Genomic DNA, 27,445 nt, shown 5'->3' with positions numbered 1-27,445 from the left:
ATTGAAAGCATTTTAACAAAGATTCAAATATTTTCGAAATATTTCTTTCAAAGACGAGCCTTAATTAACTGTTGACTGAACTGTTGTTTTTGCACCTAAACGTAAATTCGTGTTTAACGATCACCTTACAACACATGACTTTAGCACTAATGACAATCTTCATCTTTGATCTTCATGATGACATTCTTGATAACCTTGAATTGACAATTAGAGCTTTATGCTACATGGTTAAACTTAAGAGGCACACAATTAAATAACAATAAGATTAATTTATCTTAAGGCATCATCAACACTAGCTTAATCAAATTGGGTCTCTTCACTATGGAATCGCCTATGAATTCGCTTAAGCATATCTTACGATATATCAAAGGTACTATGCGCTTTGGTCTTTGGCTCGGGTCTTCCAAAGTAGACTCCCTCACTTCGTACACTGATGCAGATTGGGCTGGATGTCCCGACACAAGCCGCTCTACTAGTGGTTATAGTGTCTTTTTGGGTGACACTCTCGTTTTCTGGGCTTCGAAACGTCAACCCACTTTGTCTCGGTCAAGTGATGAAGCCTAGTATAGGGGGGCGCTAATGTTGTCTGTGAGCACATCGAACTCGACATTCACTTTGTGCGTGTGAAAGTAGCTTGGGGCGATGTTCGCGTTCATCATGTTCCCTCCCGTTCCGAAATAGCTGACATTTTCACTAAGGGTTTACCACTCGTCCTTTTTGACGATTTCAGAGCCAGTCTCAATGTTCGTGAACCTCCGGTTTCGACTGCAGGGGTGTGTTAGAATAGCATAGAATATATTATGTAAATAAGTATTATTTATTTATGATTCTGTATTCTGTAATTTAGGTATATCCCATTTAATTAGGTTTGCATATCTCGTCTATACTTTGTATTTATACGTGATTAACTCATCAATAATAATCAAGCATTATCTTCCTTTATGAACTAAACTTAATAACTGAACTGGACTGAAATAAGAGTTAATTTGTAAAGAGATGAGATGAGCTGAACTAAACTAAACTAAATTAAACTTAATGAAGCTGAACGAAACTGAATTGAAATGAGCTGAAATAAGTCCAAAGAGAACAGGGCGAGTTAATTTGTGAAGAGAAGAACTTAGCTGGATTGAAGTGAAATAAGCTGAAATTATATCTAAAAGAACAGGGCCAAAAAAAAAATGATTGAGAGTTGAGACTGAAGGAATACATATACAAAATAAATATAGTTTTAAATATATAGTTAAAGTTATTCATCGCAAGTTTAATTGCCATAATTATGTATAAAAAAATGCAGAGTAAAAATGGAGGAGTAACTGCCTGGGAGCCAGCTAGCGGGCATGCATGGTTGGAGGTATTAACTAACTAACAACTTCGTACCAATTATTTTTCTTCTTCATTTGAGAAGATAACTTAATTTTTCTTTTTTCATTTCAAAGTACGATTCCTTTGGAGTTAACCCAAAGACAAGGACCCAAACTATCGAATTCTTTTCCGTTAAGGACCTAAACTATATAATTTTACAGTTAAGGAACTATTGCTAACTGCCGTTAATCAATGCATGCCTAATTGCCTACTGCAGCACTGCCTGGGATTTGGCTATCCACTTTCATTGGTTATTATTTTTTTAATATGATTTTATCACCCCATAGTAATTAACAGATTTCTCATAATTTTATTTTGGAAAATTGATCAAATTTGTACCCATTTCATTATGGGTTGTCAGTTGTCTCAATCAATATGTTGCATAGGTAGTTTTCTCTTCTTTCTTTTCTTACACATTTTACTTTGTAATTTCACCTGAAACTAACGGCGGCAATCGGATTGGGTTTAGGTCAGGTCAAGTAAGGTCTAGTTATATCGGGTTTGGTGATATTCACTCAGCCTACCGCTTTCGGATTGAGTTAAGTTTGGGTCAGTTCATTATAAGACCGGGACATTTCGGGTCAATTGATTTATCAGCTCCGGGTGGTGTTTGGGTTGGGTCATTATCTTGTTAGTTACGTTAGCGCATTACCTGAATCTTTAACCATTAACATTAATTTTCGATCATTATTTGGTTTAGTTACCTTATTATTAAGTCAGATTTATCATTCTAAACACTAAATCACGTTCATGTTGATCAATAATAGGCTTAATAATTGTCCGGTCATCAATCAAAGCGGATCAATCTAAGCGGGTATATATCGGGTCGGGCTAATTTCGAGTGCGGGTCACTAATTATTGGGCCGTATCGATGTCGTGTCAAAAACGGTTTTAATTGAGTTGGTTTTGGGTGGTTAATTTTTAGGATAGTAAATTTCACTTATCAAGTATCACTAATCATCTAAAATATCAAAACTTACAGGAGGAAATGATAACATTTAAGAAATATGTAATTAAACCAATCCATATTTGCATTTAACAAGCCAAATGAAGTTGATAGCCAATCTCCTCAAACTAACGGCAGAATGCACAAGTTAACGGCAGTAAACAATGAGGTCCTTACCTGTAAAGTTATATACTTCGGGTCCTTAACTGGAAAAATTCTGATAGTTCGGGTCCTTAACTTGGGGTTAACTCGATTACTTTGTATTTTTGTATTTTTATATGAATTAATAGAACACATAACTTTAGTTGATTCTATACATGAAATTGACTTATTTGTTCTCCTTCTAATGCAATATTTAGCTTCTTAATCCGACCGAGTTTTTGGAAGACATTGTCACCGAGCACGAGTAAGTAATTTTAAACGCATTTGGAGTACACCCTTTTCCAATCATTTATTTATTTACTTTTGATTATAATATTATTCAAAATGAATAAAAAAGATAAGCAATTGATTAACAGTTTAACGCGTATTTGTTGTGGTCTTAAGTTCTTATATTTTTCATTAATAATTTTTTTTTTTTTTTTTGTTTTATATTTCCCTTAAATTAAATTTGGACTTAGGCATGTGGAATGTACTGGCACGATAATTCATGCTTTGGTGTTGTTCAAAGAATTATACCCTGGGTATAGGAAAAAAGATATCGAAGATTTCATCGGGAAGGCATCCAAATTCCTCGAAGACGCTCAACATCCTAATGGTTTATGGTATATTTTTCTCATCTCTTTTTAGAAACAAAGAACAAAATATTGATCGAATATGAATAGAGGTCTTATTTGGTAATTAGCGTAATTAGCGGATTAAACATACTGTAAAATTAATTATAAATGGCATATTTAGAAGGTTTGAACCAGTGACTCTATCGAGCAACAAGAGCATACTGCAACAACAACAACAACAACAACAACAACAACATTACCCCAATGCTTCAATGGCTCCCGCAAATTGCGGGGTAGGGGGGGTCGGTCGGATGTACGCAGCCTTACCCTTGTGTTAGCAACACAAAGAGGCTGTTTCCGAATGACCCAAGATGAAAATTGCGTCGAGAACTGCATTGAAGGACCGCTAATTCACAAAAGAAAGAAGCGCAGCCATTTTGATTTATTCCATTATAATCCATAACCAAATAGCATATTGCGTCGCCAAAAAAACTTAGATTGAAAATAACGTTCCATGTAGGTGCATGATTTGATATCCAAAAATTAAGAAGATAGAATATTATCCGTTAATTTGTCTTTTAGATTAAAGTCTTAAACAAAGAAATTAAGGATAGAAATTACATGCAATAACAAGTTAAAGTTTCAAAAATAACAATAAATATCTAAATAATATAAAAGTCAAGTCTTTTCTTGGTTTCTCATTAACTACTAAGTTTCTATATGTGAACCCTGCCATGTTTCCTAATCTATTTAATTACCCTCTTTCATCAACCTAATTCTTACACAAATTCTTATTTCAGACTGTAAGATCCGTCTGCAATTCTTATTCCTATCTCATATTACTATTTTTTTTTTGAAGGAAAAGATCAATTCATTCATAAATCGCCAAACGACACTTACAAGAGATAGGTATAATCGAAAACAACAAATCTAATAGAAGCCAAAGGACAAATTCCTCTCGTAAAACTAGAGATCTCAAAACATGATATGACAATTCAGATCGTCCTTGTATCACTCTCTTCACGTAGTTTTTAAGGGGATCCTTCGTTTGATTCATTGATGGAGAAAATTTACCTTTTATCAGCACCATAGATCGTCGGCGAATAACGCATATCAATTGTAGAATCGTATAACAAATCATCAACAAGCCGCTCTTATCTATATTTCCAATAAAACAAAACCCTAAAATGATATAAAGGACAGAAAAAACACCGAAATTGGAGACAGACAAACGGATCTCACCAAAAGGGAGACATCTCATATTCTTATTTTAGTAACTTATGTTAAGACATAAGTTAAAATGTCACAATTTACATACATTCAACAGGTCTAACATGTAATATACCTTTAATATAATTCTAATCAAATACGGTTGTATATTATTTGATATTCAAATCTAATATTTATCAAATATTCGAATCTCCATATATAATTATATTGTCACAGTATTGAACACTTAATCACGTTCAATTATATGTTCATGTATCTACCCGTGCATTTTTTACATGGGTATAAAACTAGTAATAATATATGTTTTTGAGTAGCAGTAATAAAACAAATAGATTTACAATGTAAACATTAGAAAAAAATTAACTTTTTATAATGGCAATGAATGCTTTTTTCTCGGATAGCACGTAGAAAGTTACGAATTTCTTTTCCTAATAAGTGAGTAACTATTAACATATTTGAGGGCAAGCCTATAATTGGCTGAAAGGCAGCTAAAAGAGTTTCACGTATAAGTGTATAAGTGTATAACATATAATCATTTAGTTATGAACATAAAACTAAATAATCATTTATACGTATTTTTACGTAGGTACGGAGATTGGGGAGTTTGCTTCACATATGGTACATATTATGCAATAAAAGGGCTAACAGCAGCTGGGAAAACTTATTCAAACTGTGTTGCTATTAGGAAAGCAGTACATTTTCTACTCACGTCTCAGAAAGAGGATGGCGGGTGGGGAGAGAGTTGTCTTTCTGGTGCCAAGAAGGTACTATTACATGAAACTTTACTATGAGGGTGTTTGATAAACAGCAGTTAATGAATTTTAAGCATATTGAGGACATTTAGTATGTTCAACTCGTCAATATGTTGCTTAGGGTATATTGACTCATCAACATTTAGCATATTAAAATAGTAGATTGTGCAATCTACTGTTTTACAATATGCTACTTTGTCCAACATATATATTCTCTTTAGTAGAAAAATGAATCTGTCAACCATTTAAACACATATACAACAATCTATTAATCTTAATCCGCTAATTACTAAACACTTCTACAAATTGAAATATACTAGTCAAACCTGTCAATGACATCTGTCATTAACCTTCGAATTGAAATATACTAGTCAAACCTGTCAATGTCATCTGTCGTTATAATCTGCTTGACCAATTTGCTTCTGCTAATAATAATCTGCTGCGTACAAAACATGGCCTATCTATATTTCGATAACATGTTAGGGATGTTTTGTAAACACGACATATTGGTGGATTTTTACAATATTCAAGACTTTGGCAATATGTTGTTTTACAACATGATGTTTATCCTACCATATTAGTTAGCATGTTCTAAAGTAGGAAAATCTACACTATTTTACAAAAGAAACTAATTAACAATCTGTTAATTCTTAATCTATTAATTATTAAACACTTAACTTATTCTGCTAAACAAAATATGTTTCTCAAACCTTCTAATAAAATATATCATTTATAATATGCTTTTTCAATATACTTATGCTGAAATTAATTCAATGATGGGTCATCTTTACTTCGATAATTTCTTTTTGTACTCTGTTTTTTTTTCCGCCTTAGCTTAATTTATTCTATAAGTCTTTATTTTGTACATGCATTTTAGTTTACATCACTTGGAACGACAACAAAATATTTATTCGAAATACAAAGTATATCAATATGGGTTTTGATATATACAACCCAATGAGTTGTATTTAAGTAACTAAATACGGAAAGAAATTCTTAGTATATGCATTAATTGCATTGGATAATGTATAATTTAATCTTAAATTCTTAACTTAATACCAAATATGGAAGATATTAAATGCTTAAATACAGCCCAATGGGTTGTATATATCAAAACCAATTATATCATATCTACAACTGGCCCATTCTAATCCATTCAATAGATGATTCTATTCCATTTAAAAAGGGTATATTATTTTTCTCATTGCATAGACACATTATTTGTTACCTAAATAAATTTGCATTATTTGTTACTATTATTATTTTATGGGGTGAGAGATACTATTATTATTTTTAAAACTAAACATGATGGTCACAAACACTATTTTGCACACACTTTCTAATTAATTTTGGTTACTTTTTTAAAACATTTAATTTAACATATACATATACATAATTATATTTATTACAACATGCATCTTATTTTATTGTATTATCAGTTCTTTACTTTATATTTATATCACGCCTTTAGTGGATACAATAACAATATTTTTCAAAACAAAGCTAACAAAATAGATTAAGTAAAACCGCTAATCTTATTCGGGATAAAAGTGTTTAAACTTCTTTTTTCTACCTCTTATCACAAAACATTACTAATAGTAAATTTCATATAATTAAATTTCAAATGAAGTTAAATAACAGTAGTATAATTGTTACATTATTCAATATTTCTATCTAAAACCGTGCATTCACGCGGGATCTATACTAGTAACATATAAACAAACAGAGGTAATATACTTGAATGTGCAATAATACTTTGATACATGTAAAAACTTGTTTTCCACAAGAATTTTTGTGTTTTATATCCACCCAAACACAGATAAAAAGTGTATTTTATTGTTGCTGACAAATCCACTTGGATTAAATCGTGATTTATTAACACAGGAATTTGTTCCACTCACACGATCCAATATATCGCAGACAGCATTGGTGTTGATGAGTCTCATTTATGCAAGACAGGTATTGTAATAAGTGATGTATATATATCTCGGTATATCTTCTTTCATAAATTATACTCCCTCCCAGTTAAAATAAACTTTCCTATTTCCTTTTCCGTTTATTCACAATAATCTCCCTATTTTCTTTTTTGGTAAGTGTTTGTGTGGTTCAAATTTAATTGTATGGTGGGGTAGTGTATTTGTGTGGTTGAAATTTAATTATATGGTGGGGTAGTGTGTTTCCTTAATATTTGTGCCAAAATGAAATGGGAGGTTTATTGTGAATGGGAGGGAGTACAAGACTACTGTTATATGGCGCGACCGCGTAAAACTGACTACTTTTGAATAAAAAGTGATCATTTTATATTAAAAAATGACCACTTATTTCCGGAGACTACACTTTTTAAAATAAAATAATCACTATTTATCATAAAATAGTTACTTTTTATCAGACGAATAATATGACGTCACACACAATAATACTGATTTTTTTTATTTTTTTTTATTTTGTTGTATGCCATAAGTATGGGTGTTCATTGGTCCGGGACCGGACCGGACCGGACCAAACTCTCTGGACCGAAGACCAAATAAGGGTTAAGAGGTGGACCGAGAACCGGACCATATTAATATTGGTCCGGTCCGGTCTGGACCACAAAAACACGTGGACCGGACCGGACCGGACCGGACCAAATGGACCAAAGTGGACCAAATATTATTGTCATTGACATGTTTTACCGTATAAAACTAGAACTCAAGAAGTTCGTAATGATCAAAATAAACAACATTATTTTCTTACGAGATTTAAATACATAATTACACATCTTATAATACGTTTAAACAAAGTAGAAAATAAAATCAATAATATTACAAATTTAAAAATTCTTTTATTACATAACTTCGGTCCATGGTCCGGTTCGCGGTCCATTCGGGTTGGTCTAGGACCGGACCGAAGACCAAAGTAGAGTAAATAGGTGGACCGTGGACCGGACCAAACAAAATTCGGTTTGGTCTGGTCCGGACCAAATGGTCCGGTCCGATCTGGTTTTTGGTCCGGACTACTGAGTGAACAGCCATAGCCATAAGAGCAAATTCAATGGTAAGCTAATTACAACTAGTTTACCATTGTCACGTCACATTTAAACTAATTTTATTTTGAGCTACCAATTCATTTCAATGGTTTAGTTTAAATTTTTAAGTAGCTTGACCCACATGTTAATAAATCAAACTAATTTCGACTAGTTGTATTTTTGTGCTAGGGTCATTTAAGCTACTAGTTTAATGAAGCTAGTTGTTTGGTTTAAACTATCCTACATGGACTTGTCCAATAGTTTAACCACTAGCTTGTAAAATCTTAAAATTGTAAATAAGTCTGTAAGTCAAACCATTAAATTTGCTCTAATAACCATACGGCTAGAAACATGTCAAGTAGGTCTCTCGATCCATACCCTACACCTCGAACTAATGTGAATTCGTTAGGGAGAATCACGCGAGACATATTGGTTTTTAGGGTCCTGATTTTCACAGTACACATTTTACTCATTGTAGTACATTATTGACAATTATACCCTTCTTATTCCCCCTCCCATCTTCCCTCTCTAACTTCTCTCTAAACTATCCCTCTAATTTCACATGCCCATCGACCGTACTCGTACTACACTGAAAAAAAATAAAAAAATATACACCACCACAACACCGGCGACCAAGACCAGCACGACCACCAGAACTCGCCGGCCACCCCACTACCCCACACCCTACCCGTTGCCTCTTCCGCCTGAGTGCCTGACGCCCTGACCACTGCCCCTCCGACCACCAACTTATGCTCAACCCTTCAGCAATTCTCCACCCCAGCCACTGTAAACTACGCCACACCCTACCCACCGCGACCCTCTCCCTACTCTCGGCCTCCTATCACCGACCGCCCCTTCACTCACCCCCACTGCCGCGTCCAACCACCACCAACCTCAAAACCTAACAAACCCCAAAACCATAGTAGTACATAAAATTCACAAATTACTTAAACAATCAATCCTTTCAATTATTATTTACGGTTAATAAATTAGATATCTTTTCTATGTTCAAATTTTTCATCTATAATTGAGAAATAGATTAATTTGAGAAGTTTAGTTGGTTAGGAAGGAGAGATTTTGATTTTGTGCCTTTTCTCAGTGTTAGGGAGTAAGGGGTATCAAATGGAAAGTATAGGGTAAAAAGTACTGAAATGGGTAAAAAACGTACTCGAAAATTAATTACGGGTTTTTATTAAAGTGAATTAAAGTAATAATTAACCTCTATGTGATATAATAAGGAAACTAAATCTTTTCTTGACTTTAGGTAACTAAGACATTAAGAAAATAATCTAGATATAATTTTCTTAATAGAGTGTCCTATTAAAACACAGGTAAGGTACGCCATACAAATAAGGAAATTAATCCAACTCACAACTTGCCTTAGCCGTCAAGACAAAATATCCCAGTCTGTTCATAAATCTAACATGAGTATAATAACTTAACTAAAACATATTTTAGTTAAAATATATCCCTATAAAATATTTTTCCAAAATCATAATATAATTTTCCTTCTATTGAGTTTCTTAGAGCGAGATTTTCCAAAAACGATTTATGAAATAAAATACTTCACGATTTCCAAAAAAAAAAAACACATCATCATTGAGAAACTGTCATTGTACAGTCAGACTGTATAAACAAAATCATGGGACTGTATAAACGATACTCTGGCATCTTAACACATCCATTTTGTTACCATTTTATCTCACAAAATATCCGTCACAAATGGTAACCCGTTACAAGGGAGACCAATGGGGCATCTTAACACATCCATCTGACCAAAGCCCAGTTATACAATTCATGAGACTGTATAAACGTGCTTGATCAGATGAAATTCTTCTTTAGTTACACCAAACTTTTGTCTTTTCTTGTATCAACATTTTATCTTCTAAAATGTTGATCTTCATGTTTGATAATTCACTGTGTCCTTCATCACAATTGCCTTGACTTGTCATTCTTAACTTTATCCTTGTGCTTCGAGCCTTCGACACTCCATGTTTCCAATACCTACATTAAGCACAATGCTAGACAAACAAACTATTACATGCACACTTATCATCATCAAAATCATAGGCCTTGAGTCTACACTATTGAAGTTTGGAGAATGACTATTAAGTAAGGAAGGACATGTCTATTATTTTTTTTTTTTTTTTTTTTTTTTTTGACAGCAACAAATAGCATAGCTTACACAAGAACTCCCTGAGCAAGATTATGAGCTATCCTATTCACTCCCCTAGGACAGAAAGTAAGAGAGCAACAATGAAAAAGAGACGCAATAGACTTAATATCTTGAATAATGCACTTGATAGATGCAATCGGCTTCTCCGCTCCCGCAGCCTGCAAAACCATGTTAAGACAATCTGTAACAACTCTAACATGAAGGTACCCTTCGTCCAAGGCCCATCTGAGCGCCATGAAAGCTGCATGTCCTTCGGCATGCAGGACAGAAGAGGCAAACGAGCGAGTGTGAGCAGAATTCCTTAAGGTCCCATTATCATCCAATAAGCACCACCCTATGTCAGCGCTTCTATCAGCCCTCCAAGCAGCATCACACTTGACAGTACAAATATTTCCGCATCCAGGTCCACCAACGATCCAAAAGGGGAAGGAGTTTCTAACCCTCTTAGCTAAACCAAAATCAGGGGAGGAGTCTAGCATCCTTATTGCACACAACCTCCTTCATACACATAATGTCACTAAGAATATAATGTAAAGCACTCATAGGCCAAGGGCGGCGATTCTTGAAGACCATCTCATTTCTGCAACACCAAATTCTCCAGAGGGTAGCGATAAGGGGGAAAAGGAGGGAGTTAGGATCTGGGCCAATTAGGAAATAGCTTACCCAGTTAATGACCCAAACCCTAACATCAATGTCCACCCCTCCCGGGATTCTAAGTCCTAAAGGACAACCAAACCATAGAGCCTTTGCAAAACTACAATCTCTGAACAGATGAGAAATAGATTCCACGCAAGGAGATGAGCCATCACAAAGAGTACAGAGGGAGCGCCAATTCATTTTTCGTTTGAGGAATTCAGAGCCCACTGGTAGGGCATTAGCCATAAATTTCCATAAAAACACCTTAAGTTTGTTAGAGATAGGCAACTTCCAGAGCTTAGATCTGCAAAAATCCACAATTGTTGCAGACATTCTAGAAAGATCAGCAGTTGAGGTAGGTCCATTAATTAAGGCCATAGCAGCAACATTGTATCCCGACTTGACAGTGAAAGCACCATGTTTAGAGAATTTCCAATAGAAGGAGTCATTCGAGGGTTGACACGAAATATAAGTTGCGAGGATTTTCTTTGTAACTTCCTCACCCGGATCGAAACCAAGAGAAGAGAGATCCCATCTCCTATGACTATCATGAAGGTCACCAACCAGTAACGCGGAATCAATAGGAGCATCAAAAAAATCCCCACAAAGATCATGAAGACTATAACCCTCTATCCATTTGCTCTTCTAAGCATTAAGACGAGAAGAAGATCCAATAGTCCAAGCAACATTATTGTAGATAAGATCAGATCCCCAAACAAGGCTTTTGAGAGCCCAAAACGACGCTTGGGGAGCCTTCCAACGGGCCTGGAATAAAAAATCATCTTGAACACCGAGTTTGGGACCAATAACTTTACTAATAAGACTTCCTGGAACACATAAGATCCTCCAAGCAGATTTGGCGAGAAGAGCTTGGTTAAAGCAACCAATATTTCGAAGTCCAAGACCCCCTTCACCGACAGGCCTACTAAGGAAATCTTTACTACACCAATGAATAGACTTTTTATTTCTAGTTCCACTCCACCAAAAATGCACCATCAAGGACTGAAGTTTTGATATTACACTTACCGGTATACGAAATACCGATAGAGAGAAAAGAGATAGTGAAGATATAACAGAACGAATAAGAGTCAATTTACCGGCCGAAGAGAGAAGAATGTTATTCCAGGAGGATAGCTTCCGCTTAGTCTTGTCGACAAGAAATTTAAATAAGTCCCTTTTAGAAGACCTAATACTCGTAGGAAGGCCGAGATAGTTGCCAAGGTCATTCTTAGGGGAAATTTTAAACTCAGTCAGGCACTTCTTGACCGTCATAAGAGAGCAATTTGGACTGAAAAGAATAGAGGACTTATCCTTATTAAGGCATTGCCCAGAGGCAGCACAGTATTCATCGATAATATTCATAAGAAAATCCAAATTCCCAAAGTCACCACTGATAAAGAAGATTTAATCGTCCGCAAACAATAAATGGGAGATTTCCGGCCCGTTCTTGCAGATTTTGATACCCTTAATAAGATTGCTATCCTGGGCATAACGAATCATTTGAGATAGGACTTCCGTGCAAAGTGCGAAAATATAAGGAGATAAAGGATCACCTTGCCTAATCCCACAGCCGGGTTCAACTCTTTCCATAGGAGTACCATTTATCAGAACTTCGTAAGAAACAGATTCAATAGTACTCATAATAAGCTGAACCAAAGAGCCCGACAAATTTAAGTAAGAGAGCACCCCTCTTATGAAATTCCAGTTTAATCTATCATAGGCTTTGCTCATATCAGCCTTTAAAGCCATCATACCCATCTTACCATAACTCCTATGATTTATGGCGTGAAGAATTTCTTGGGCAATGACAATATTATTTGCAATACTTCTATTAGGGACAAAAGCGCTTTGAAAAGGACTAACAAGATCATCCATAACCCCTTTTAATCTATTAGCAATACACTTTGTGACAACTTTCATAATAACATTACAGAGGCTAATCGGTCGAAAATCCCCAACTCTCTTCGGGCAATCATTTTTCGGAATAAGAACAATAAAAGTTTTATTGAAATCCTTAAGCACAGTACCAGAATTAAGGATATTGAGAGCTCCATTAATAACATCATTCTTAACAATGGCCCAATACTTTTGGTAAAAAGCACCGGGATACCGTCAGGACCCGATGATTTTAGAGGTCCCAATTGGAACACAGCCTCACGGACTTCCTTTTTCAAAAATACACGACCCAATTTGGCTCTCTCCTCCATACCCACTTTGTGCTTAAGATTATCAAATAAGTAACCAAACTTATTTAAGTAATCTTCAAAACACTCGGGTTCAGAATCAGAATTAAAGATAGTGGAAAAATATTTATGAAACAAACCACTAATCTCCTCCATATCAAAAGTCCATTCATTAGACTCCTTCTTAATACCTAAGATAAGATTAACACCAGAACGTCCTTTAACCCAATTGAAAAAAATACTTCGTGCACGTGTCACCCTCACAATTCCATTTCAATTTGGTACGTTGACGCCAATAAGCGCCAGCAGTAAGAGAGAATACCATAAGCTTTTTGTGGCATGATTCTTAATTAACAAAATCACCACCATTCTCAATATCCAAAAGATAGGACTCAAGATCCTGATCAAATTCACTCCACTTTAGTCCCCATTCGTCCTTTTTATTACAAGCCCAAACTCTGAAAGCATTATTAACACGACGAAGTTTTGCCAAAAGAACATGAGAAGCATCACCCGTATTGTTTCTTTCCAAGCTTTCTTTAACCAGACCACAGCATTCGGCATGATCAAAACACCAAGTCTCTAACCTATACACTTTCTTCTTGGTATTCAGAACCATATTTGTATCAAGGATGATAGGCGCGTGATCCGATATTTGAATAGGTAAGTGTTTAATGAAAGTATTTGGGAAAAGAGAAAGTCAGTCATTTGAAGCAAATCCCTTATCAATTCTTTCGTATATTCGATGTGGACCATCCCTATTATTGCACCAAGTGAATCTAGGTCCCTTAAAAGGAATATCCATCAGACAATGAAAATTCTTCCAGTATGAGAATAAGTTTGCTCCTCTAATCAATTTATCACTGCCACCTAATTTATCAGAAGAGAACTCAACTTGGTTGAAATCACCTATAAGCAAGAAGGGTTTCTCAAGGGGATTAAGATGATGAGTAAAATTTTCCCAAACAGGACCCCTCTTAGAATGATCGGGTTCACTATAAACACAACACAAATACCACATGCTACCCTTACACTGATTCACCAAGAGGATAATAAGATTACAACTGATAAAGACACATTCTAATTTACAACTACTTTTCCAGCCAACCCAGAGTCCCCCCCTTAAGCCATTAGCATCACACCCAGCAGACTGAAGGAAACCCATAGGTCGTAGAAGAACATCAATTGAAAGTACATCACACTTAGTTTCAGAAAGGAAGACGAAATCTAAATTGTTATGAAAAGACCTACATATAGCTCTAATTTTAGGAATAATAGGGGCAAACGAGTCCTTAAGACCCCTACAATTCCAAGCCAAACCTTTCATGGGGATCAATGAGGTTAAGACCACCGCATCCTAGCCACCCAACAACATTGCCACACCCCGACTTCACTCTACCAAGCACATCTCAAACGAAAACCCCAACAGCCGTAAACACCCGTAAACAGACTCAAGCAGAAACACCATCTTCGAACCATCCAACCAACCGAAGCACCCAAAACAAGACCACTCGGGCACCCAAGAGCCACTAAACGCAGACAAATCATTCCGACAGAAAAGGAGAAAGGGCCCGACAACCACCATGATAATCAGCAAAGAAACCAAAGCCCATCAGCATCCACACACACCAAAACGGCCAAACAACCCAGTTTTGAAGACTCAAAAAACAACAGACACAGAAACAACAAGGACACACTTGCAAGCATCAGGAGAAGGATCGGAAGATGAAGACCCACCAACAAGACAACAAGGTGTACCAAGACACCACAAGGACACCCGAAACACCAGAGGACACCTCCCAGGACCACCGCCAAAACAAACAGAAAAGGGAACGAAAGGTGGGGGAAATGGGGGGATCACCTTATCAAACCCAAAAGACAGCCGCTTAGGAGAGCAACATAACCAACAACAGAGAAAACATCATCAATAGGACAGACAAACCAGGAGTGGGGGGAGTGGGGGGATCACCCCTGGATTGAACACAAAAAGCGGCGGTGACAGGACAAGGTAACACTCTTAATCAAAAACCATGACCGTGGCACAACCACCTTTGAAGATGATTACCAAACAGAACGTCTCACTTTTTAAAAACACCATTACTTTTAAAATCAAAAACAACAACAGACAAGACCATATCTCACTTAAAATAGTCAACATCAACAACATAACCCAACTCCACCATGAAGCAAGCAAGGAGGCCGACAAATCCGCAACAACCCGATCAACAAGGAGGGTTAAACCTTCAAACAAAAAGGAAAACCAGCCGAGACACGATCGAAACCAGAGGCAAAACTGCCGCCATATAAGGAGCAGCAAACATGACCGTCGGAGAAACCAAACGACGATGAGAGGGCATCTTAAAAAGCAAGAAAATCAGGCGGTCACCAGACGAGACCAATGACATACGAAAAAACCATCGGAACGAGCCAACCAAATGTCAACAAAAGACGGGTCAAACAAACAACAAGGAAGAGACGGGTCAAAACTTCAAGACGGAGCAAGGATGGCCAAAGAACCGGTAAGAAGCAGAAGAGAACGCAAAGCAGGCCGTCAACGGAGAAAGGCCAGGACAGACCCGACCCCGGCGACAAAGCAGCGACGAAAGAACGGGAGATGCGGGTTAACAAAAAAAAAAAACAAAGGGGGTTTTGGGGTATGAGATGTGACGAATCGCCGGAGATAGGCTAAGGACCCAACCTATCTCCGACGATTAGGTAGGGGAAGCAGAAGGAGGGCAAGTTAGGATGGTGGAGGCGGCGGAGCAGCGAGAACTAGATTAGAGTTGTTGAATTGGGGTTTTTTTTTTCCCGCTTTGAAGGACATGTCTATAATGTCCTGACTCGTGACAATGTTTGAGATATGGATGACGGTGGGTTTACTGGTTAAACTCAATGTTAATCCCATTTGTAAAATAAACATAAACTATCAGATAAAATGGACTAAACAACTTATATTTTATTTTATTTCAAAAATAATTCACATGTTAAACTTTGCATAAAACATTATACATTTCTAAGTTATTATCATTATTATTTTTATTATTATTAGTTTGAGAGGGATGGTGATCCACTGCAGCGCGCAGTAAAACTTTTGATCAATTCACAACTTGAAAATGGTGATTTTCCTCAACAGGTAAAAAAAGAAGTAGCTTCAAGTCTTTTCATATTTGTTAATTTTATTATATTTTAAAATTTTAATGCATGCTAATGTTATAATAACTAATTAATTGAGCTTAATAGGAATCAATGGGAATATTCAAGAAGAACTGCACATTACACTATCCAATGTACAGGAATATTTTTCCAATGTGGGCAATAGCCGAATACAGGAAGCACGTACTTAAATAGCTTCTATATTTTACACACTTTATTTTTATACGGACTTTGGAATGACAAATCAATTGTACATCATACATTCATACATTAGATTATATACTATTCTTGGTTTCACAATCTTTATGGATAGAGAGAAGTTTCACTATATCTTAATTTTACAAATTTATCGGGAGTCGAGATAAATGGTGATTACGCGAATCACGGAATTCAATTGAGTGCAATCGGCATTCACCCGAAATCTACGTAAATTTGGTACGTTATTGTAATACCACATGAAAATTGAGGAAAGTTTTCCTACATGGATAGAACAAGGAGATCATGAGAAACTTATAAGAGATTCCGCCCACGATTTAGGAATAAGACATTGTGATTTTGGACTTTAGTGAGAATAAATAATGGACCCAAAGGTGCACATTGATAGTAGGGTTTGTCGCACTCCCCTAATCAAATAAATTCCAACTAATGTAGTAGGCTAGTCGAGGTCGAACCACAAGGAGACCAAGTATTGAATACTAGTCCATCTTAAATTATAAGCTAGCTACGCAAATCAAGTAATAAGTTGATATTAAGCTAAACAACTAAGTTAAATTAAGTAAGACTACTAAACTAAGTAAACACGCAACTAAAATAAAGATCTAAACAATAAAGAAAGGCTTAGGATGGAGATAGAGGTTGGTATGAAACTAATTCATATTTTATGAATATGAATATGAACTAAAGAAGATGATTATGTTTCTGATGAATATGAAGTATAGGAAAAGAGAGAGATTAGATTGTAAATTTGTGAATTGTATTTCATAGTGATTTGTTACAAGCTGATTATCTTATATAGGAAGATAAATCGGTTGAGCATAACAACCAACAACTACTTTTAACTAATTCCTTAATTCATTGGAAGTTAGTTAACTTCTCTAACTAACTGTACAACTCATATCCCCCCTCAAGCTGGATCTGCAGAAGGAGGGAACTACAATCCTAGCTTGGAGGAAAGAAACCTATGCTCATTAGCACCCAGTGCCGTAGTCAAAATGTCAGCTAACTGGAGAGTGCTCTTGACATGTTTGGTTTGAAGAAACCCTTCCTGTAGCTTATCACGCACATAATGACAGTCCACATCCAAGTGCTTTGTCCTTTCATGAAAGATGGGGTGTTGGGCAATATGTTCAGCACCTGTATTGTCACAATGCAAACTTACAGGCAGAGGAATTTTCACATTCAGATGTGCTAACATATTAACCAACCAGACTAACTCTGCTGTGGTGTAGGACATGCTCCTGTACTCAGCTTCAGTCGAACTTTTACTGACTGTCTTTTGTTTCTTAGTTTTCCAAGTGATCAAAGACTTCCCTAGGAAAACACAGAACCCACTTAACGACCTGGAGCTAAAATTGCAGGATGCCCAATCAGCATCAAAATAGGAAGTTAGTGTCAGTGCTGATGATGCAGGATAAAATAAACATGTATTCACTGTTCCCTTAAGATATCTTATAATATGTTGTGCTGCTAAGTAATGGGGTTCCCTGGGTTGACTCAGAAACTGACTTAAGTGTTGCACACTGTAAGAAATGTCAGGTCTGGTCATGTTGAGATATAAAAGCCTGCCTATCAATCTCCAGAATTTCTCAGGTTCCTGCATCAATTGACCAACATCAGTGGACAACTTCAAGCCCTTCTGCATTGGAAACTTAGCAGTCTTCCAATTCTCAAATCCTGCATCCTTTATAATGTCCAGAGTGTACTTCCTCTGGTTTACCACAATCCCATTTGCATTTCTAGCAACTTCTAAGCCTAGAAAATACCTCTTTGGCCCTAAATCTTTAATGGTGAACTTGCTGTGCAAGGACTCCTTTAATGTGTGAATCCCTGGCTCATCATCACCACTAAGAAGAACATCATCAACATAGATGAGGGCAATCAACAGCTTTTGAGTCTGTGGATTTACTCTAGTGAATAAAGAATAATCATTCCTAGACTGTTTAAATCCCAAACTTAGCAAATTTTTGGTTAATTCCAAATTCCATTGTCTTGAAGCTTGTTTCAATTCATATAAGGACCTTTTCAACTTACAAACTTGACCCTTCTTTGCTGAAACATATCCCAAGGGAGGCTTCATATATACCTCTTCATCTAAGAAGCCATGGAGAAATGCATTGTTGATGTCCAACTGATACAAGGACCAATGCTTAACTGCTGCAACATCTAGAAGAGTTCTAACAGTGGCAAACTTTGCAACAGGTGAAAAAGTAAACTTGTAATCTTTATCCTTCACCTGGTTATACCCCTTAGCAACTAGACGTGCCTTGAACCTTTCTACTGTCCCATCAGCCTTATGTTTAATCTTGAAAACCCACTTACTTCCAATAGCCTTCTTATTTGGTGGAAGAGTGGTTATATCCCAGGTATTATTATCCTCAAGAGCTTTAAGTTCTTGATTCATGGCAACAACCCATCTCTCATCAGTACAAGCTTGAGCATAAGTATGTGGCTCATGTTTTTCCACTACATTACAGAGGGAAAGAACAAACTCCTTGTCATAGGTAATGAGATCATTCAGAGTCTGAATATGCAAAGCACTATGACTCCTCTTGGATTTGGCTAAGACATAATCAGACAAGAGAACAAATGGCTTCCTTGGCCTATCTGACTTTCTGAGACACTGATCAGCTGGATTATTTACCACTGGCTGATCAACTGTAACTGCAGCAGGTGAAACTGTTGTCCTGTCAGAAGAAATACTAACAGTTTGTCCATTATTAGTTTGAACTGCAGACTCACCAACTGGAGCTGTTGAAGGTGCAGGTGTCTGAAAGTTGGATGTAATAAAATCATCTTGCAAAACCAAAAAATCTTCTAAACCACACTTCTGAATCTGCTGAGAACCTTGAGTAGTATGGTATGGGTAAGTGTCCTCCTTAAAAACCACATCTCTATTGGTAAAGACAATGTGTTTGTCCAGGTCATATAGATTATATCCCTTATGATGACAAGGATACCCAATAAAGAGACATCTTCTTGCCCTTTTAGAAAACTTATCAGTAGACGTGGGTGGCATGGTTGCATAACAAAGTGTACCAAACACCCTGAGCTCATCATAAGTTGGCAACTCCTTGTGCAATAATTCATAGGGAGTTTTCCAATTTAAAATCTTTGCAGGCATCTTGTTGATGAGGTAAGTTGCTGTAAGAAGGCATTCACCCTAGAATTTTATAGGAATGTTAGATTGAAACCTAAGTGCCCTAGCAACCTCCAATAAGTGTATGTGTTCCTCTCAACTATACCATTTTGTTGAGGCCTACCCACAATACTCCTTTCACTACAAGAAAAAGGCCTATTTGCAACGGACCAATCCGTTGCGAAATAACCCTAATCCGTTGCTTATATACAGTTTGCAACGTATATCCGTTGCAAACTGGTGCGTTGCTTATATGGCGTTGCAAATGAAAAAATATGCAACGGATCGGCGTTGCTAATGTTTATGCAACGGACGTATATTATTTGCAACGAATGATCCGTTGCTTAAATGAGGTCAACGTGGCACCTGTTTGGTCAATTATGAGACGGATTTCCGTTGCAAAAAAAATGTTTTCCGTTGCATAGTAGAGGGAAAAGTCAACAAATTGACTTTTTAAATTAATGGATAGCCGTCACAAAACCTGTAATTTCCGTTGCAAACACAAATGCATTGACTTTTTTAATTAATGGATAGTCATGTCACAAAACCTGTAATTTCCGTTGCAAACACAAATGGGAGATTCAAGCATTCCTGCATCCATTTTTCTCCATTTCGTTACGATATCAAACAATTAAACAATAAACTTTAAAGAAGCCAACAATATAGAAACTTGGAATTGTTCATTTAGCAAATTTAAAAGAGTACATACATTGAAAACATCCTCAAAAAAAATCCATACGTAATTTGCTAAGCAATTTCGTTGTCTAGCTATTATGAAGTAATCTAGCTAATTAGTTGGGATTGATGTCGAGTTGCCACTTCCACCATCATCATTGAAGTCGTCTCGATTTTGGAACTGGTTGCTATCACAATTTGGGTCAAAGTCAGACCCAAACTTTGCTTGTAGAAACGCCTCCATTCTTTGTACTTTGTCTTCGAGCACTTTGTTGCGGAGCTCAGTTTCAACATTCTTGCTCACAAGTCGAGGTAGTATTCCGGGCGAATAATCCTGGTCGATATTGTTGGACTCTCTACTTCCAGTAGCCGAGCGTTCAAAGTAATGCTCGCGTGCGGCTCCGATGCAAAAACTAACCCCTTCTTATTAAAGCCGCATTTTTCAAGGTAGATTTTATCTTTATTGATATTCGTTTCACCTTGAGATTGAAGGGCACTAATTTCTGCCTCAATAGATACCTGGAACATAACGGATAACTGAATCAGTTAAGACAATCCAACCTCATCATGTCCAGTCCTTATTCTGAAGGCGGGGCTCTATATGCTCTAGGTTTAATGAACACTAATCATGGGGAGGGCATCAAACCATTTCTTCGTGATAGCCTACGCAGTACTAATGTTGAGGTGTGATATTTATTTTTAAGGATTTACTATTTAGTGTCATTTTGTTTGGTTAATCAGTGGAGTTAAATATGTGGGAGGCTAGAGTAAACGGGTGGGAAAGAGAGCATACCGTCTTGGCCAGGGCGTCATCGGTAGGAAGCTTCAGATCATCCTTAGTGTCACCATTATCCGTCAGCAAACTCACCTGCATTCAGAGATTGAAGATCATATGGTCAGAAGTTCAGAACTATCTAGCTTGGATACACAATGGCCTAGGTATAGTATTAACTACTGATCCTCCAACCAACCAGGCAAACATATCAGCCCAATTTTAATTTGTCGGCAACTAATATACCATGCATCTCTCCAAATAGATGCAGATATACGTTAATGAATTTGAAAAGTCTGATACAAAAGAAAAAGAATGTCGCTATTGTACAGTATTGTGAGAAAATATCAGTCATGGTAGCTATTTTTTGGCAAGCCCATCATATGACAACCCCAAATCAAATCAGGACAATGTAAATGGCACTAAGGGGTTAAGTAATCAGCAGTCAAGGAAACAACTTACAAAACCATCTTCAGTTATATCAAGCAGCTGGTAGTCGACACAGTTGACATGTGGAACCTGCATTAATAGAAAAATTGTCAACGGGGGACTTGAAACTGTAGATTGGATACCAATGAGAAGTCGTAAGAAGGTTTCATACATCACAATTGTGGGATGAAGGCACAATATCTTCCAGCTTTTTTCCAGTGAAAATGTCAATAGCAACAAAGTGACACTTGGCATGACCGTGCTTACCAGTCTTGGATGTAGAAACCTCGACCACCTGTGAGAAACATGATAGAAATCAAATGAGTTTGAGTCAATGACCATACATTCATCCACAAACAACGTTCAATAGTTCAATCCTCAAATGCCTCAATGTATTAACCATTAAACCTTCTATTCACAATAGAACAATTTGAAACATGTAACATCATTATCCCAAGACAGACTACCTAACCAGGACGAAGGATCATCTAATGCCCTTTCGACAACATAACCTACCTTATTGTAGATAATCATAAAATTTCAGAGAACTGAATTGTTCCATTTATTTTATATTTATGTGCTGAATGTTGATCATATATTTGCTATTCAACCTTGCTAAGTGCCATTTTCAGTAAGTCTGTGTTTCTCATCTGATGTGTTAACGGTTTGCTGCAAATGTGAGTATATCTATCTGCTTGATTCAATATTCTGATATGATTTTCATCCTAATTTATTAACTTACTAGCTTAGGACCCGTGCAAAATTGCACGGACGTGTATAGTTAAAATATATAAATTAGTTTTAACTTACTATATTTACAGAAAAGTATTATTTTGAATACAACATCTTATATATTTAAAGTACTATATACCAACTTGTTCCTCTCACAAGGTTTAAGCTAATGTCAACTCTCCCTATAACATCCTGATAAAAAAAAGGACTCCTAATTCCTATAATAGTTTACTTAATAATTGTGTAACCTTTTGAAGGATATGTATGTGGTTGAGATAATAGTGATCCATACGCTTCACAAATGAGATCATTTTACCAGTTTCATATTAAGAGGCATATATATGTTTATGTAAACACATTTTGCTTAGGATTGAACCCATCAATCCACCATGCTAAAAAATCAAAATTGATTGCTTAACCATTTTACAGCAAATAGCATCACCGTTTCTTCATTGATAAGTTTGAATATGCCCTACCCCAAGTCCGCAATTTAGCACCATGCTAATTTCTTTGCCAAGTTGTCAATAATATAGCAAAATCTCCATTACACCATACATAATCTTAAGACTTCATCATAATAAATATACCATGTATCAATAGCATAAGAAAATACCAGCCATAAAGTTAGAAAAGTGAATAGCTAAGGATTATCTCAAAAAAAAAAACCCCAATTCCTTCTTCATCCCTTACATGGAGTTTTTTCCAAATTCATCAGTAATTTAGAGACCACATTCAATTGTTCATCTGTTAAATGCAGTCCCATTGAAAATAGTAGAGATCAATAGACGTAAAAATAAAATAGAATGATAATGCCAAAGATTGATTCGAATTGCACAATAAAGATTGAAGGACTACGTTGAGATATTTATATATCCTAAAAATAACATAGAATGATTATGTGAATATGCAAGTTCGTCTCAAACTTTCGTTAAATTGGGCATAGTTGTTAGTGTACATGAAAAAAGAATAAATTTACTTGAGAAGAAGTTGTATGAACACTCCCACAAAATCTCAGAGAAAAAAAGGCTTGTATAAATATCAGCAAATTACTACTACAAATTACTCGGTTACTCCTATGTAATTGAAAATATATCAACCCTAAAAAATTGGGGAAACTGCGTACCTTTTTTTATCGTAATTTCGAATCAACAGGAAACTGCGTACCTTTTTTTTATCGTAATTTCGAATCAACAGGAACATATTGAATCTGTTACTTATTATTTCTTCATCAAGAAACAGATTCTGGTGAAATAAATAGAGTTTATAGGAGTCGAGAGGATGAAGGGGGAAATATTGAAGAGAAAGAAGGAACGCTGTGCGAGAGAAGAAAGGAGAAAGTCAGAACATCCTGGTAAATAAAATAGAAAAGGCTCCGTATCAATTAGGGTTTTAGGTAAGAGTTGAGCGGGAATTTTTTCTCTGAGAAGGTGACACGTGTATATCATAGTCATTAGTGGTTCTTCTATTATATAAAGATATAGATATAGATAGATAGATTAACATCCAATTTCAACTAAACAATCAAACATCCAATTTCAACTCAACAAATATCGAAATTCAACAATCAAACATCCAAAAACATCAAAAATCAATAATCAATAATATACATATACAAATTAAACCCTAATTTAAAATTAAAAAAAATTGCAGAAGAGAAGGGGACGACACATACCGTCGAGGGCGAGGAAGGAGGCTGCGGCCGGTGGTACTGGTGGAGACTACGGTGGTCCGCTGTGGACGAGATTGAACGGCGGTCGCGTAGCTTTTTTTTTTTTTTTTTTGGAAAAGGAATCGTCACACACGATCAGGAGGAGGAGTTGGGGTTGTGAATTTTGACTTGTCTAAATAGTATAAAAGATGAGTTTTTAATAAAGAGGGAAAATGGAAATAAAACCCGCGCATGATGGTTTATTGGGAATTGTAGGAGTTTAACCAATATGCAACGGATAGGCATTACAAAATCCGTTGCATAAATTAACCAGCTTTAAATTTATTAGGCGGGTAAATAGATATGACGCATATCCGTTGCAAATTTTCATTAAGCCGTTACATAATTTAATATCCGTTGCAAATTTCCATTTAGCCGTTGCATAATTTAATATCCGTTGCAAATATAATAATATCTGTTGCAAGTAATACTTAGCAACGGCTTATACAGTTCGTTGCAATTAGTCCGTTGCAAATCAGCCTTTTTCTTGTAGTGTTTGATGTATAATTCCCTTTGCTTTAAAAAAATCTTTACATTGTACTTGACAAAATTCTGAACCATTATCAGATCTGATGGTCTTAATTTTAGCATCAAATTGATTTTCAACATAAGCAACAAAACCTTTTATTAGGCCAGGAACTTGAGTCTTATTCTGAATCAAAAAGGTCCAGGTGTTCCTCGAGTGATCATCTAGAATAGTAAGAAAGGACTTGGCTCCAGAAATTGATGGAACCTTATAAGGTCCCCAAACATCAACATGTATCAAAGCAAAACATGTAGCAGCATAAGATACACTTCTAGGAAAAGGCAAAACATGATGTTTAGCATAAACACAGATTTCACAATGAAAATTCTTTGTTCCTTTCAAATTTAGTCCATGTACATCCTGTAATTTCTCTAAAGAACTATGGCCAAAACGAGAATGAATTGTAGCTACATCAGACACACCAACAGCATTGACATTACAATGACTTGGACAACTAGTTTTATTAAAAACAGAAACTTTTGGCTTAACAACATTTCTAAACACCACTCTTAATCTATAGAGATTCCCAATCCTCTGTGCATCAGCAACTGTCCTACTTGTAGGGTCCTGAAAAACACATTTATTTTTTAAGAAGGAAACAGTTAAACCAGTAGCAGTGATCAATCTAGCTACAAATAACAGATTTTGTTTAAAATCTGGTATAAGAAGAACATCATGCAAGGTTATGTGCTCATTCAAATAAACCTGACCAGTTTTGTGCACAAGTTTAATAGTGCCATCTGGTAAACCCACATATACTGGCTTAGCAAGAACTTTAACATGATGCAGCAAAAGAATGTTAGAGGTAATATGAACAGAAGCCCCAGTATCTACTATCTAGTCATGGCCATTAAAACCATGTAAACTAGCAGTAAAAACATGAGAAGTAGGAGTCATACCAGCAAAATGAATCGAGGATTTCAAGTCAGAAGAATCAGCAGATGGAAGCTCAGAAATGCCCTGAAAAACTTGCTGCAATACAGATTTTGTAACTGACTGAATAATTCCTTGAAAAAAATCTGGATTGACATGAGGAGAAATATAGGACTGATATTGAGAAAGCTGAGCAACTTGTGCAGTATCAGGTGCAGGGTCAAGAGGAGAGACTTCTTGATAACCAAAATCCTGTTCAGAAGGAAGCATATCAACATTAGCAGCTTTAGAACAAGAACTGGCTCCAACTTTCCCTTTTCCTTTCAAGAAAGCCTTATACTTGTAACAGCGTTCCTAAATGTGCCCCTTAACTTTGCAGAATGTACAGGTCATCAACCTATGATATTCCTCAATGAGATAACCCTCCTTTTTGCAGTGAGAGCAAACTTTATAGTCTGGATCAGAATCATCTCTGGGACGCTTGCTAGTATTACCAGCTTCATGTGCAGCATTCTGAAAACCCCTCTTCTTGGAAGCAAAAGCAGCTGTCTCAACAGAAACCTCAGCAACAGTATCATTAATGTGCTTCTGCCTCTCAACCTTTTGTAACATACCCAAGGCTTTGTTGATGGGAGGCAGTGGCTCCATAGAGAGCAAATTTGTCTGTGCATGCTCATAACCTGAATTCAATCCCATTAACAGCTGCAACAATTTGGCTTGAGTTTCTCTTTCAACCAAACGCTTGAACATACTACAAGAACACTGATTCATAGCACCACAAGTGCAGTAAGGAAGAGGATGCATATGATCCAAATTTTCCCAAATGTTCTTGAGTTTACCATAGTATTCAATAAGGGATGAATTATCTTGAGTAATTTTGCCAAGATCCTTTTTTAATTCATACACCTCAAGAATATTAGGCTGCCCATATTGCTCAACTATGTCAGTCCATAAAGCTTTCGATGAAATTGCAAACTGTAAATTCTCACGCAAAACAGGAATGATAGAACTGAGAATCCATCGTTTGACCAACAGATCACACCTGATCCACTGATTGTGTTTCTTATCAGTTTTCTCAGGAAGTGAACATTCTCCAGTAAGAAATCCACTCTTGTTCTTGGATAGCAGAGCAGCAACAACCTCTCGTTGCCATTGTAGAAAGCTGCTACCATCGAACAAGAAAGAGGACAAGACCAGACCAGGCTGATCAGTAGGAGAAAAGAACAGCGGATCATCGAAAGGAGAGTAAAGACTGTTATTTTCGGAATTTTCTGACATTATGTGAATCAAAGAAGAGAAAAAGAAGAAAAAAATGAAGGTTTTTGAGTTTGTTAATGGCGGAAGTGTAAGATCGTAACCAAAGCGGATGATACCATATGAAACTAATTCATATTTGATGAATATGAATATGAACTAAAGAAGATGATTATGTTTATAATGAATATGAAGTATAGGAAAAGAGAGAGATTAGATTGTAAATTTGTAAATTGTATTTCATAGTGTTGTAAATGATTTGTTACAAGCTGATTATCTTATATAGGAAGATAAGTCGGTTGAGCATAACAACCAACAACTACTTTTAACTAATTTCCTTAATTCATGGTAAGTTAGTTAACTTCTCTAACTAACTGTACAGCTCATAGTTGGCTGGAGCATTTTGTTGATCGGGAAATTTAGATGTGATAAACGGAAGAAGATGAAGACGAAGAATCGAAGGAGAGAGAGAGATATTAAGTTTTGTTGAATTTTTCTGATCTCCTATTTGTTTTCATTGTCCTTTTGATTTTTGTAGGCTTTTTGGGCTGAGTTTTGGTTTCGGGTCCTTGTCCGTTCTAATGAGTGGCTTGGATCCATGTATTTGTGACTTTTTTTTTTCTCGTGATTAATATCATTCTTACATTTCACCAAAAAAAAGAAAGGCTTAGGGTCCGATTTTCTCCACCAACACACCTTGTTTACGACCATAAATCCCGTTAACAAGTCATTGGGTAATGGTTTAGGGGGAAAACGCCTCTAAGTCGCCTAATGCCTCCATCCCGGGTTCGCGTTAGGACGATAGTCATCCCAATTATCTCCCTCTAGGATTCGTGAGTTGGAATCCCCCTATCCTAAGCTAAGGTCAACACACTATCCCAATCCTTTTCTCAAAGGTAGAGTTAAAACCGACAATTAAAGGTACCATTCCCAAGTTCTCCCTCCCGGGTTCAACTCGAGTTG

At 36.3% G+C, this 27,445-nt stretch overlaps 2 protein-coding genes across 4 annotated transcripts in view; one reads left to right on the top strand and one right to left on the bottom strand.

Moving 5' to 3' along the window:
- LOC141591753 (beta-amyrin synthase-like) overlaps nucleotides 1-16,406 on the top strand; it is a 34,191-nt gene extending 17,785 nt beyond the window's left edge. For 2 of the 3 annotated variants that reach the window (XM_074412197.1, XM_074412196.1), the window contains 7 exons: nucleotides 1,295-1,351; nucleotides 2,668-2,714; nucleotides 2,929-3,072; nucleotides 4,841-5,018; nucleotides 6,891-6,965; nucleotides 16,055-16,138; nucleotides 16,246-16,406. In XM_074412197.1, coding sequence (XP_074268298.1) covers nucleotides 1,295-1,351; nucleotides 2,668-2,714; nucleotides 2,929-3,072; nucleotides 4,841-5,018; nucleotides 6,891-6,965; nucleotides 16,055-16,138; nucleotides 16,246-16,353 — 693 coding nt within the window. In that variant the 3' untranslated portion in view covers nucleotides 16,354-16,406. Of the gene's footprint in view, nucleotides 1-1,294; nucleotides 1,352-2,667; nucleotides 2,715-2,928; nucleotides 3,073-4,840; nucleotides 5,019-6,890; nucleotides 6,966-16,054; nucleotides 16,139-16,245 lie in introns of those variants that run through there. The other variant, XM_074412198.1, reaches the window with a different exon arrangement.
- Nucleotides 16,407-20,300: 3,894 nt separating this feature from the next.
- LOC141589731 (uncharacterized) lies at nucleotides 20,301-26,506 on the bottom strand. The gene is made up of 8 exons (XM_074410356.1): nucleotides 25,601-26,506; nucleotides 25,235-25,480; nucleotides 24,371-25,192; nucleotides 21,562-21,684; nucleotides 21,423-21,479; nucleotides 20,982-21,056; nucleotides 20,668-20,707; nucleotides 20,301-20,608 (listed from the first exon to the last, which is right to left on the bottom strand). Exons 1-8 carry the CDS (start codon nucleotides 26,504-26,506, stop codon nucleotides 20,301-20,303), a joined length of 2,577 nt encoding a protein of 858 aa, XP_074266457.1.
- Between the last annotated feature and the right edge of the window lie 939 nt (nucleotides 26,507-27,445).

Source organism: Silene latifolia, chromosome 7, assembly GCF_048544455.1.
Source record: "Silene latifolia isolate original U9 population chromosome 7, ASM4854445v1, whole genome shotgun sequence".
Taxonomy (NCBI): Eukaryota; Viridiplantae; Streptophyta; class Magnoliopsida; order Caryophyllales; family Caryophyllaceae; genus Silene; species Silene latifolia.
Note: the sequence above shows the minus strand (reverse complement) of the source record. Positions and strands in the feature narration are given on the sequence as shown.

Bases quoted from the DNA above. Each gene is read 5' to 3' on its own strand.
- LOC141589731 (XM_074410356.1), bottom strand. From the start codon at position 26,506: ATGTCAGAAAATTCCGAAAATAACAGTCTTTACTCTCCTTTCGATGAT. The intron at 25,481-25,600 runs GTTAAGGGGCAC...CCTTCTGAACAG, and splicing joins TGACCTGTACATTCTGCAAA to GATTTTGGTTATCAAGAAGT. The intron at 20,708-20,981 runs GTATGCTCTCTT...GTTATGTTCCAG, and splicing joins ATGACGCCCTGGCCAAGACG to GTATCTATTGAGGCAGAAAT.